Consider the following 13,517-nt stretch of genomic DNA (forward strand, 5'->3'; position numbering starts at 1 on the left):
TTTAAAGAAAACAATGGAACAAAGAAGAAAAACAACTGAATTTGGGGGATATTTAAATATGAGTGAAAACAAAGCCACGGTATAGCAAAACTCATGGGATGTTGCAAAACAGTGGCAAGGAGGAAATTTATAGCTACATGCTTACATTAAAAAGCAAAAAAATCTCAAGTCAATGACCTTGCTTATTGTACAACTTAAGGAGGAAAATCTAGCAGGAGAAAGGAAATAAACACTAGAGCTGAGATAAATAAAATAGAGAATAGAAAAACTAGATAGATAATAGGCCAAAAGTTGGTTCTTTGGAAAAATCAACAAAACTGACAAAACTTCAGCTAGATGGACTAAGAAAAAAAGTTAGAAGACTCAAATTAATCACATCAGAGCAAGATATTGTTGACAAGAACAAAGTGATCATGAATATTTCCTGACTCAACAATAAAATGAATAAAAATAAATAAAAAGAATAAAATGTCTACCCTATTTTTGCTGGGAAAAGATTTTCCACCCCTTCTCAGCTGTCATCTCTATACAGTTTTCCTCCCAGTTGCATAATAGATACCTACAATTTGTTGGAGGGACTAAGGTCAGGAGTTGAAGTATACTTTTTCTTCATTTCCTTTACTTTTTCTATCTCTAACCATGTTAAATGCAGAATGAAACTCTCAGTTTCTTGCTTGTAGAGTATCCAAGGGAGCTATGGCTTATATTTGAGCAGATTTCAATTTAAATAATTGCAAGGTAAGTTTTTCAGAATGGACCAAGTATATCCACTAACTTTATCACACAGCTGTACCTCAGACTTTTACTGTGGATCTAAAATCCTACCCTACAATTAAGGAAATTGAGATACTGATTGGACAGTTGATAGTATTAAGGCATTATTGTTTTACTTTAAGTATAAAGTAGTGTTGTTATTATAATTTAAATAAATATTTGTCTTTTGGAAATACATACTAAAATATGATATCTCAGATTTTCTCCAAAATAACCTGACTGGAGAAGGGATTGAGTAATGGTGGTAGGAATAAAGAGGATTGGCTACGAGTTGATAATTTTTGAAACTTGGTGATGGGTTCTGCATAGTAAATTGTAATATGCTCCCTACTCTTGTATATGTATGACCGTTTCCATAGACTGTTAAAACTTTTAAAAATGTCAAAGAAAAAAATCAGAAATGAAAGTATGGATATTACTACCACTTCTACTGAAATAAAAGGGATTATGAGAGAGTACCAAGAACAACTATATGCCAACAAATGGGATAACGTAGACGAAATTGATAAATTCTTAGAAATTCAAAGCCTACCATAATTAAATCTGGAAGAAATAGAAAATCCGAGTGGACCTATGATTAGTAAGGATATTGAATTAGTAATTAAAAATCTCCCAGTAATGGAAAATCATGGACCTCATTGCTTCACTGATCAATTCTGTGGAATATCAGAAGAATTGATACCAGTCCTCAAACTTTTTCAAAAAATTGAAGAGTATGGCACACTTCCTAACTCAGACTTTGAGGCCACCATTACCCTGATACCCGAGCCAGATAGAGACTCTGCAAGAAAAGGTCTATAGACCAATATCCTTAATGAACAATAATGCAAGCATCCTCAATATACTAGCAAATCAAATTCATCAGCACATTAAAAGAAATATACACCATGACAATGTGGGATTATTCCTGCAATGCAAGAATGGTTCAACATACGAAAACGGATCAAGGTAACACACCACATTACTAAAATGAAGGAAACACACACACACAAACACACACAATCATGTCAATTGATTCACAAAAAGCTTTGAACCAAATTCAACATCCTTTCGTGGTAAATTTTTTCAACAGACTAAGACTGGAAGGAAACACCTCAGCAGAATAAAAGCTGTATTTGAAAAACCCAGAGAACATTATCCTTAATGGTGAAATCTGAACTTTTCTCAAGATTCAGGGTCAAAAGAAGGACACTCACTCTCACAGTTTCTATTCAATACAGCACTGGAATTTCTAGCCAGGATGTCAGTCAAGGAATAAAAATAAAAACATCCCAGTTGGAGAAGAAGGAGGAATATTATCTCTCTTCACAAATGTTAGGATCATGTATGTAGAACATTTTAAAGCTTCCACACATACACACACAAATTGAAACCACAAAGGAACTTAGGTAAGTAGCAAGCTACAAAGTCAAGATACAAAAATTAGTAGCCTTTATATGCACTAACAATGAACAATCCATAAAGGAAACTAAGAAAACAGTTCCATTTATAGCATGAAATGGAATAGAATGAAATACTTAACCAAGAAGATAAAAGACTTTAAAATCAAAATGGGAAAACTTTGCTGAAAGAAAATACAAAAGGCATAAATAAATGGAAAGATATTTAATTTTCATGAATTGGAAGACTTAACTATTGTTAAGACATTAATACTACCCAAAGTGATCTACGGATTCAACACATTCCTAAATAAGAATTCCAATGACTTTTTTTTTTTTTGGCAGGACAAAACACATTCATCCTAAAATTGATATGGGAATTCAAGGGACCCTGAACAGCCAAAACAATCTTGAAAAAGAGTAAAGCAGGAAGACTCATTCATACTTCCGAACAAAATTTACGAGAAAGCTATAGTAACCAAGAGAGTGTGTATTGGCATAAAGATAAACAGAGAGGCCAGTGGAATAGATGAGAAAACCCAGATATAGCTCTTTGCATAAAATGGAGGATTTTCTTGGATATGACACCAAAGACAAAGGCAACAAGAAACTAAGATAGGTAAGTGGTATAACATCAGACAAAAACTTCTTTAGGGGTGCTTGGGTGGCTCAGTTAAGCATCTGCCTTAAGCTCAGGTCATAATGTCAGGATCCTGGGATGGAGCCCTACATGAGGCTCTCTGCACAGGTAGTCTGCTTCTCCCTATCCCTCTACCTCCATGCTTTCTATCTCTCTCTGTCTCAAATAAAGAAATATATATATATTAAGCTTCTTTAGAGGAATAGAAGTAATCAACAAAATGAAAAAGCAACCTAAGGAATAGGCAGAAATGTTGGTAAGCCATATATCTGGTAAAAGTTTATTTCCAAAATATGTAAGCAACACTTGAAACTCAATAGTAACAACAACACAAAACAAAAAACTATTAAAAATGGGCAAAGGACCTGAATACACATTTCTCCAAAAAAACATGGTGTTCGACAAGTATATGAAAAGATGCTCAATATCACTGATCATTAGAGAAATGCAAATGCAAACGCAAACCACAATGAGCTATCCCCTCATGTCTGTTAAAATGGCTATTATAAAAAAAGACAACAGATAAGCATTGGTGAGTTTATGGAGAAAAGGGACGAATTCTTGTACTGTGTTGGTCAAGGTGTACAAGGTTTCCTTTATGCATGATGAATAAGTTCTGGAGATCTAATATATACCAATGTACTATAGTTAACACCTTATCGAATATTTTTAAATTTGCTAAGAGGATTGATCTTAAATGTTCTCACTACAGAAAAAAAAAGAAAGTTGACTACATAAGATGATAGATATTTTGATTAATTTGTTTGTGGCAATTATTTCACATTACACTTATAAAATCAAGTCATGTATCTTAAATATGTGAAATTATTATTTTTCAATTATATCCTATAAAGATGGGGAAGAAAGAAAAAATAACTTTGACCTAATTTTTCTTTAGTTTTACTGAGGCTGAATCATAGTTTTATTTATTTATTTATTTTTTAAAAGATTTTATTTATTTATTTGACACAGAGACAGCCAGTGAGAAAGAGACAAGCAGGGGGTGTGGGAGAGGAAGAAGCAGGCTCCCAGCAGAGGAGCCTGACATGGGGCTCGATCCCAGAACGCCGGGATCACGCCCTGAGCCGAAGGCAGACACCCAATGACTGAGCCACCGAGGGGCCCCTGAATCATAGTTTTAAGACATAGTTTTGTGACAAAATTTCAGTTGTCCAAGTTAATGAAGAATGATTGAAAGTTCTTGAAGTAGTGAATGACAAATCCGAGCTCTCAAAGCTCATTCTAGCAGCAGTGTGAGTAGTTAAATAAGAAAGTATGTGAAAATGCTAGAAAATAGTTAGGAGCCACAACAGTTCAGTAGTAGAGTTAAGTTAGAGCCTAAAAACTGCCTGACTTTGTGTGGTGGCTGAGGGAAAGGAATGGAGGTCATTGTGGTTATAGACTCTCTTGCTTAGCATGTGAGATATGTGGAAAATATTCCGAAGGTTTGCAACCAGAGAACATCATTTTCAGAAATATCTGAGTTCTTACTATGTACGTTATACTGTAGTTAGCAAATAAGACAAAAATGATGTTTATTCTTATAGAAGTTATAATTTATTGGTGGACACAGGAATTAAAGAGAAAAATGTCTGATGAGTATGATGATGGAGGATCTCTTGGAATTTGTGAGAACATATATAATGACAGTGGACGTTAATTGATTATTTACCATGGGACAGGCACTGTTCTAGCCATTTTCCTCACATTTTATCATTTAATCATCATAACAACTTAATGAAAAGGTGCTGGGGGTTTTTTTGTTTTTTGTTTTTTGTTTTTTTACCATTCTATTTTACAAAGACACCAGAGGAAGGACATGAAGTAATTTGTCCATGGTGTTATTAGTAAGACTGGAGGTAAGATTTGTACACACATTCTCTAACTGCATAGCTGGATTTATTTGTGTGTGTGATGAGGAGAAAGAGATGACCTTAGTTACTGAAATATTACAAAAGTCCCAGCAGAATAGTAAGGTACAAATTTCCAGTAGATGTTTAGAAGTAAAAACTTTAGGGATGCCTTGGTGGCTCAGTCCATTAGGTGTCTGACTTTGGCTCAGGTCATGATCTCATGGTCCTGGGATTAAGTCCTGTGTTGAGCTCCCTGCTCAGCAGCAGTCTGCTTCTCCCTCTCCCTCTACCACTCCTCCTGCTCATGCTCTTTCTCTCTTTCAAATAGTAAATAAAATCTTTAAAAAGAGAAGTAAAAACTTTAGAAGGGATACATGACATTGCAAATTATTTTGGAGATATCTCAGGAAAGAGACAATTGATGTGAGATCCTCTCTCTTGAAAAATTTCAGATAAAAAAAGAAAGAATCCTGGAGGCAGAACCCTTGCAGAAAATTTTCCATTTAGGAGTATGGGAAGGAAGAGGGAAATAAATAATAGATTTCCCTTCAGAGATGAAGATGACAGGGAGATGGGGTTCATTTTTGGTTCCGTCTTGGGAGATGGACAATCCCTAGAGTGATCAGAAACCCTGAGGAAATTTGTAGTCTCCAAGGAACTAAAGACAGATGCATGGTCTAGGGTATAAATACAATCCTCTTATTTCCCTTTTACACATAGAATCTAATCCCAAGAGACTGAGCAAACTTCTACTCTGTTTATAAGCAGGTGCATTGTATCATTAAACCCACATTCAATCATTTATATCTTATCAAGTGGCAAATGAGATAAAAATAAAGACTATTTTCCTCTGTTGCTTGAGAGAACTCAAAGTCATAAACAGAAATTATGACCTGTAGTTTGGAAAGGTTTCTAGGGCATACCTGAAATTAAGTGTATGCAACATCCTTTTGGATTCAAAGGGACCAAAGCCTCAGAACCTGAAATTGCCCTTCCAGGACTGCAAAGGTAAAGAACAATGATCAGGAAGCACTGAAATATTCTGGCCTGAGGAGGGTGGGTTCTTGAATTACATTTATATGAATGTCCCTCTTGTTGTGAGGTGGAAATCCAGAGATCAAAGATATGCAACTTTCTTTTTCATTTTGTGCAGTTCTGAGATTCAAGTGAGGAAGAATCTGTTCAAGGGGAGATGAGGGGATGTTCAGAGACTTAAGGGTTGCAGGGTACAATATCTCTGTCAGTAAGTTCCCTCTCCATGGATGCAACTCTCACTCTTCTGGATTTATGGCTTTTATTCTGTGACATATTCTTTTCCTAGACTGTGGTCCCTTAGTTTTGAATTAGAGTGTCCTTGTCCCCACCACACCAAGTCTAATGTGCATTAGAGACCAGTAACAAGTTAGAGTGTCTGTGCCTCCAATTTTACTTGATGGGAGGGAAGGTTGAAGTGAAGGAAGAAATTGTGAGTCCAGAGAAGGACAGTTGTGCTCTGGTCCATCCTGCTTCTCCCTTCTCCCTTGGTTTTTCCAGCAGTTCTGTTTGCATGTGACAGCACTGGACTTCACTCTCTAAGCTAAATTGTGGGACTCTTTGTTCCATTTAGCTTATAAACCTCTAACAAAAGGGGAAGTTGGAAAAAAGGCAGATTTTTCTGGGTCCAGATTTGGTAGTCTTAGACTCAGATATTTCCAGTGTATATCCCTTCCTATAGGATGAAATATTGTGGGAAGAGCTGGCTTTTTCTCTAATGTAATCCTGTTTTCTTGTGCTCACAGATCCCCTTGGTGAAGAATGGCTCCTACAAACTCCTCTTTTGTGACTGAATTCATTCTTGTGGGGCTAACAGACCTACCAGATCTACAGCTCCCCCTGTTCTGCCTCTTTCTAGTCATGTATATGGTCACTGTGTTGGGAAATTTGTGCTTCATAACTCTAATTGGGCTGAATTCACACCTCCATACCCCCATGTACTATTGCCTCTTCAATTTGTCCTTCATAGACCTCTGTTATTCTTCTGTGTTTATACCCAAAATGCTGATTAACTTCACATCAAAGAAGAATATTATCTCCTACAGGGGATGCATGACCCAGCTGTACTTTTTCTGTTTTTTTGTTGTTTCTGAATGTTATGTACTGACATCAATGGCCTATGATCGCTATGTAGCCATCTGTAACCCACTTTTGTATAATGTTGTCATGTCCCCTAAAGTGTGTTTCAGCCTTATGCTTGGTTCATACTTGAAGGCATTTTTGGATGCCACAGCTCACACAGGATGCATGCTGAGACTGACCTTCTGTGATGCAAATATCATCAACCATTATTTGTGTGACATCCTCCCTCTGCTCCAGGTCTCCTGCACAAGCACCTATGTGAACGAGCTGTTGGTTTTGATTGTGGTGGGCATCAATGTGATTGTGCCCAGTGTCACCATCTTGGTCACCTACGGTTTCATCCTCTCCAGCATCCTGCGCATCAGCTCCACTGAGGGCAGGTCCAAAGCCTTCAGCACCTGCAGTTCCCACATAATTGCTGTTTTTTTGTTCTTTGGATCAGGTGCATTTATGTATCTTAAACCATCTTCTAATGGGTCTATGGATGAAGGAAAAGTCTCCTCTGTCTTTTATACCAGTGTGGTTCCCATGATGAACCCTTTCATTTACAGCTTGAGAAACAAAGACATTAAACTTGCTGTGAGAAAAACTCTGAGTAGGAGAGTGTTTTGATCAGAGTCACTGTCTGTGGGTATAGTTATAGGGCTGATATATTCTGTTTCTTTCATCAGAATAGTTTAGGTGGGAGTGATCATATCCTACCTTAGTAACCATGGTGACAGAAATTTGAATCATTTGTTAATTTATTTCTTTTTTTCTTTGGCTGGGTACGGTATACTTTGTTGATGGTACATGACAAGGAAGGGCTCCCCAAGTCCCTCTCCTCCTTCAGGGGTTCTGAGGAGGAAACTATGTATAGAGGTTGGGAGATCCTCATTGGGTTAGGTGATGAATTGGAGCAAGGACTCCCCAGTGAATGAGGGCCTCTCTCTTCCTCTTGTTCTCACTGGTGCTGGTGGTCTAGAGGGCTCTTACTCCTGGAGGCCAGGGGACTATATGGTCCACCAGCCAGGTTCTGTAGCCAACTCATCGTCATAGCAGGAAATGAGCTGCACACAGTAGTCATTGTGGATGCTGTAAGCCTCAGCATGGAAGGTCTAAGAGTGAGCATCACTGTTAAAGTTGTAGGAGACAACCTGCTCCTCAGTGGAGTCCAGAGGGGGCCCTCTGATGCCTGCTTCATCAACGTCTTGATGTCTTCGTATTAGGCAGCTTTTCCCACAAGAACGTCAGATCCATGAAGGGGTCAATGATTGCAACAGCATCCACTTCGCCAGAAGTAAAAGCAGCCCTAGTGACTAGGCGCCCAAATGGCCAAATCCACTTACTCCAACTTTCACCATCATGTCTTGGGGATGCAAGTGGGACTGAACCAGATGAGGCTGTGTGTCAGACAGGGAGGAACAGAGAGCCCTTTTCCCCCCAATTTTTTAATAATATATTTTTCCTTCTTCATCATTTTCACAATGTCTTCTCCTCTTTACCACTTTAACTTTTTAAGAATAACATTAACCAATAAATTTATCTGTTTCTTACGTTGCCATTATGCAGTTCATTTTATTTTTCTTGGAAATATATAAATGCTTCTGCAAATGATCACATAAAGTAACAGGAGGGTGATATTGTACCACTGGGGAGTTTCTCACCTGGTGACTATACTGTGGCATTGGAATCATGATTCATATTATCCGTACTTCTGTCTACACCCTCCACTTGCCTGTACGGTGCCTCCTTGAAATGCCAGTGTTTCACAGATATTGCAGGTTCCACAATGTCTATAACATACAATCCACTTTCTAGCTGTAAAAGCTATGCATTAAGCTCCTTTTGGCAGAGATTTCATATTTCCTGTAAGACATATAATAGATATCAATATATATTTATTGCATAGACATGATACAGAAGCTGATAAAAATCAATGAATTAAATCATACAGCTTTGAAGAAAAAACCTTGATATACTCTTAGCCTCCTGATTTCAGTCTACTGCTCTTTCGAATATACTTTTTATCTCCTTCATTTTATTGTTTTTATTTCAGTCATCCTGAAATATGAGAAAACTTTTTTATTTTGAACACTGACTGTGCTTTGTTGGCTTACACATGAATATCCCTCAGGGTAATGGTTGATTTAGGAAAATAGTTTGAAAGTTCATTTTCTTTTGAAGGAGAAGTCCTAATAGGTTAGGATGGTTGAGTTAGGATTGGCACAACAGGGAGATCTTTCTGGAAATTAATTTAAAGATTTTAGGATGTTTACAAAGACTAGTAGTTCAGAGACTAGGGCACGGGAGAGAAAAGAACCCAAAAACAAACATTAGGCCAGGACCCAAAAACCACATGGACAATAAGCAAGAAATTCTCTCTGTAGAAAAGGACTATGAGATTTAAAGCCACATTTCCATCTGATTTTGTATCCTGGTCTTTAGAGTACTGTAATATTCCCCCCACTGTCCATATAGCCGTGATAAAACTTATAACGCACAATGATCCTACATTAACAGTGTTTTGGGGAATGAAGACCAAAACTGTGGCCACATTTATGAGAAACCAGGAGCACAGAGTACAGTAATTTCAGGTGATTAAATAGTGTTTGGTATTTAAAACTCAAGTTAAGATGAAGGAATTTAGAAAGCAAATGATGAGGAAAAGACAGCTAGCTTTTTCTATGATCCTTTCTGGAAGGCTCTTGGTATATCATGGAGATCACAGGATTTCCCTGGGTAGGATAAAAGTGCGAGTTATTGATATTTAAATGGATAAACCTACAGGGCTGGAGGACCTGGAAAACAGCTAAATCACTCCTGTTTTTGTTGGCTTCCTCGTGCTACTCCCAAATGGATGTTAATTTACAAAAACCCTGAAATTGCATCTGGGAGAGCAACGACAACTTGAAAGAAACATTTGGTGAATAAACCAAATTGTGACAATTTCTTTTCTGAAATAAGATGTTTGATTACTTTTCTTTTGAGGAAACACAAAATAATGACTACTTTAAAAACCCTTAATCCTAAATTCTAGACCTGAAGCCAATATTACACTGTATGTTAACTAACTAGAATTTAAATAAAAACTTGAAACAAAAAACCCCTATTCCTTAATCAACTGATAATATTAAATATTTCTAAGATAACTTTAATACTATTTACTATTTTACCGCTTTTCTGATTTCCACTCAAGATTTAGGTATTGTGAAATTTAGCGTAACTGGTTTGTTGGCTTGTTTGGGTTTTAGATGTTTGGCATCAGTAAACCCTTGACTATGGCTTATTTATTTATTTTTAAAAATTAATTTAATTTTAATTGAAGTATACTTGACATACAATACTCTTATCAGTATCACACGTACATCGTAGTGATCTGATATTTATATACACTACGAAATGCTCACTGTGATAAGTGTAGTTACGATCTGTCATCACAGAGTTACTGACTTATGGTTTTAAATGACCTCTCACACCATATTCCCTGATCTCCATATAAGCATGCTTGATTTTCATTTAACAAGTTCCATTTACATAAAATAGTTGGTTTTGGTTATATTTTTGTTTGTTTTCTTTTTTTTGATATGCATAATTTTTTTATTATGATATGTTAGTCATCATACAGCACATCATTAGTTTTTGATGTAGTGCTCCATGATTCATTGTTTGCATATAACGCCCAGTGTTCCATGCAATATGTGCCCTCCTTAATACCCATCACTGGGCTAGCCCATCCCCCCCCCTCTAAAACTCTCAGTTTGTTTCCCAGAGTCCATAGTCTCTCGTGGTTCAATCCCCCTTCTGTTTACCCCCCTTCATTATTCCCTTCCTTCTACCCATCTCCCTGCTATTCCTTATGTTCCACAAATGAGTGAAACCATATGATAATCGTCTTTCTCTGCTTGACTTCACTTAGCATAATCTCCTCCAGTCCCATCCATGTGGATGTAAATGTGGGTAATCATTCTTTCTGATTTCTTTTACTTACTGTCTGTTTTGATGAAATTGTTTTCCTTATCGAAAAAAGTGTTTCAATACATAAACGATGTCTGCTATTCAGAAATCATTATAGACATTGCAAAGGTGTCTCCACTTTTTTATATTTTATATCACTATTTGAAGTAGCTAAATGTATGTGTTAAACCTGGTCACTAATCTTTCATTTGAGAAACCTCAAAATACAAATGCAATCTTCCTCAATTTCAGAAGAAGACTTTCAGAAAAGATAATTTTTATTGTTGAAAGAATAAACTACGTATGCAAATAAATTCCATATTTTCAGGTTACTTGGGGAAAAGGTCATTAAAAATTGTTATAAAAGTTATAAAGACAGTTTATTAAAGTCTAGATTTGCAAAGTTTTTGTAAAAGCAACTTAGCTGACAGATTTCTGGTTAGTAATTTAAGCACTATATATGTTTGGGACTTTTTTCAAAAGGAGGAGCACCAAGTCAGGTGTGTTACATGCACAACATAGACTTATCCCTTATGGCTTTTGCTTTTTGTGTGCTATGTGAATGGCCGTTTAAGAAGTTATGAAAGAAAGTATGAGTCTGTTGAAATTGTCACAGCTAGAAGTCAAGCCGGGAAGTCATGGTATTTGTCTGTGTCTGTGTCCTAGGACAGAACCGTCTCTGAATCAGTATAAAAGCTTGGACTCTCTGGGCAATAACAGAATATGATCCTCCTACTTCAGAACCAGAAGCAAAGCTGATTACATTCTGGATTTGTATAATATAAACTTTCTGTAAGGGAACTGCTGTGGTTGCTTGGGACCAGGTTTGGAATGAGCATGATCAGGGTACACTGAGGTTCAGGTGTCATGAAGAGCAGAGTACAACGGGTTCTGAGTTCCATGTTTTTAAATTGCTGAACCCCTAAATTTATTGAACCTCATTCTCCACTCCTCTTTACACTGCCTCCTTAAACACACACACACACCCTACACATAGTGTTTAAGTCATAGTTTATGAGATCACTGCCATTGTATGGTATGCATCCCAACTTTCAGGTAGATGGCTCCTGGTTCCAGCTCCTGAGAGGAAGGGCTGAGCTGGAAGTATTTGCTGAATCTAGGAAAAGGAAATGGTTATTGCTTTAATCAGTTGCTTGTTCATGGAAACACAGACACACACACACACATGTACTAACACACACACATGCACATTCACTTGCATGCACACACCCAGCGTTTTGTACGTCTAAGTACCTAGCAATGTGTGGCACTGGCATGTATGTCACAAATATAAATAAGGCATAAGAAGGAAAAGATATAAATGTAGATTTTCTTAATACCACAGAATAGATAGATTCTAAAATCAGTCTTATGCGGTCAAAATTTCTTCTTAAAATTGATTTTGTTGAATCGATGTCCATGCTGGGGGACAGACATGGTATTTTTCTGAATCTGTCATAGTTGGCTTTTCTCTCTTCTATTGGGACATTTCACTGTCTTACCAGCTGATGACCAGGTTTGGTTTATCTGCAGGGCTTGGTTGTACAAAGTTGTACCTTTAAACATGAAAATCATACTCGGTGTGAAGTTTTACTTTCTGAGGGAGACAAAGGAAGGGGCTGTTGAAAGTCTTTCTCTGACATGAAGTTAAATTAACCCACTTTGAGTACTAAGTGGAATCAAAGGAAGGGGCTGTTGAAAGTCTTTCTCTGACATGAAGTTAAATTAACCCACTTTGAGTACTAATATAGAGACGTACAGGTTGTTACAATTTTTCTTAATGTGTTTTAGTTTTTCTGCTGTCACATCTGTCAGTTTATGTATTCCAAGGGGAAATAATGTGAGATAAAGAGGAGAGGGAAGCTTAGTTTTCATTTCATAGATGATGAAACTGATGCTCAGATATGTTCATGGTTTGTCTCAAATTACAACTTGTAAGTGGTAGAGCTGAGAGTACGACTTGGTGTTTTTATTTTAAGTATATCAGGGTATTATTATTATTATTGTTATTATTACTAATATACTGTACTTTTAAATATCCATGAAACATGAAAATGATTTCAGTGAATAATAAGTCTCAGAACACAAATAAAAGCAACATGCTAAACTAAGCAAAATGTCAAGAAGGTATCTTTCCTATTTTATATTTGGAATCTCTATTGCCTAATACAGAATGTGTGAATGTATTATTTTATCCTGGCCTACACAGTATGTGGAAACACATAAGGGTATATTATAATAATCACTCCCATGTTCTCTTCGTCCTTCTTCCGGCTGGATGTGGAACACCATGAGGGCCCACTTAAGTGATGAAGCTGTGAACAAAAGCTGGAGCATGATTGCAACAGTATCAAGGTGGAGAATGGGTGGACCTAGGGGCACACAGAGGGCTCTGGGACCTGAAATAGTCTATTTATAGGTCTGCATGGTCATTATAAGCTGTTCCGTTCATAATAATGGTAGAAGTATATATTTTGTAGACTTGATATATGTATGTATGTATGCAACTTTCATAGTAAATTAAGGCTGAAAAACTTGGATTCTACCTGTATTTAAATTAAATACTAAAGTAATCAAAAAACCAAACTCAGCATGAAGGCTCAGGTGAAGGGAAGAGCTTTCCAAGTACAGAGTAGAATGGCTCACACAGAAGAGGCCAGCAGAAGTAGAGTAATGTGTGGAATAATGTGAACCAGTCTGGGGCAGAGACAATGTTTTTACTACACTCAATGAGGAATTTCCACCAGGTTCTGTGGGAGGAGCAAAGTCCATAGAGAACCCCATTGTATATGTAGAGAGTTATATGTCTATGCTTAGAGT

General features: G+C 36.9%; 1 protein-coding gene across 1 annotated transcript; it reads left to right on the top strand.

Moving 5' to 3' along the window:
• The first annotated feature begins 6,432 nt into the window (after positions 1-6,432).
• LOC103656254 (olfactory receptor 8B3-like) lies at positions 6,433-7,373 on the top strand. Its single transcript, XM_008683613.2, has one exon. The coding sequence runs from the start codon at positions 6,441-6,443 to the stop codon at positions 7,371-7,373; it is 933 nt and encodes a 310-aa protein (XP_008681835.2). The 5' UTR covers positions 6,433-6,440.
• Positions 7,374-13,517: the final 6,144 nt, after the last annotated feature.

The sequence above is a fragment of the Ursus maritimus genome, unplaced genomic scaffold (assembly GCF_017311325.1).
Source record: "Ursus maritimus isolate PB19 unplaced genomic scaffold, ASM1731132v1 scaffold_16, whole genome shotgun sequence".
Taxonomy (NCBI): domain Eukaryota; kingdom Metazoa; phylum Chordata; class Mammalia; order Carnivora; family Ursidae; genus Ursus; species Ursus maritimus.

Excerpts from the sequence above, each read along its gene's own strand:
- LOC103656254 (XM_008683613.2), top strand. The coding sequence starts at position 6,441 with ATGGCTCCTACAAACTCCTCTTTTGTGACTGAATTCATTCTTGTGGGG.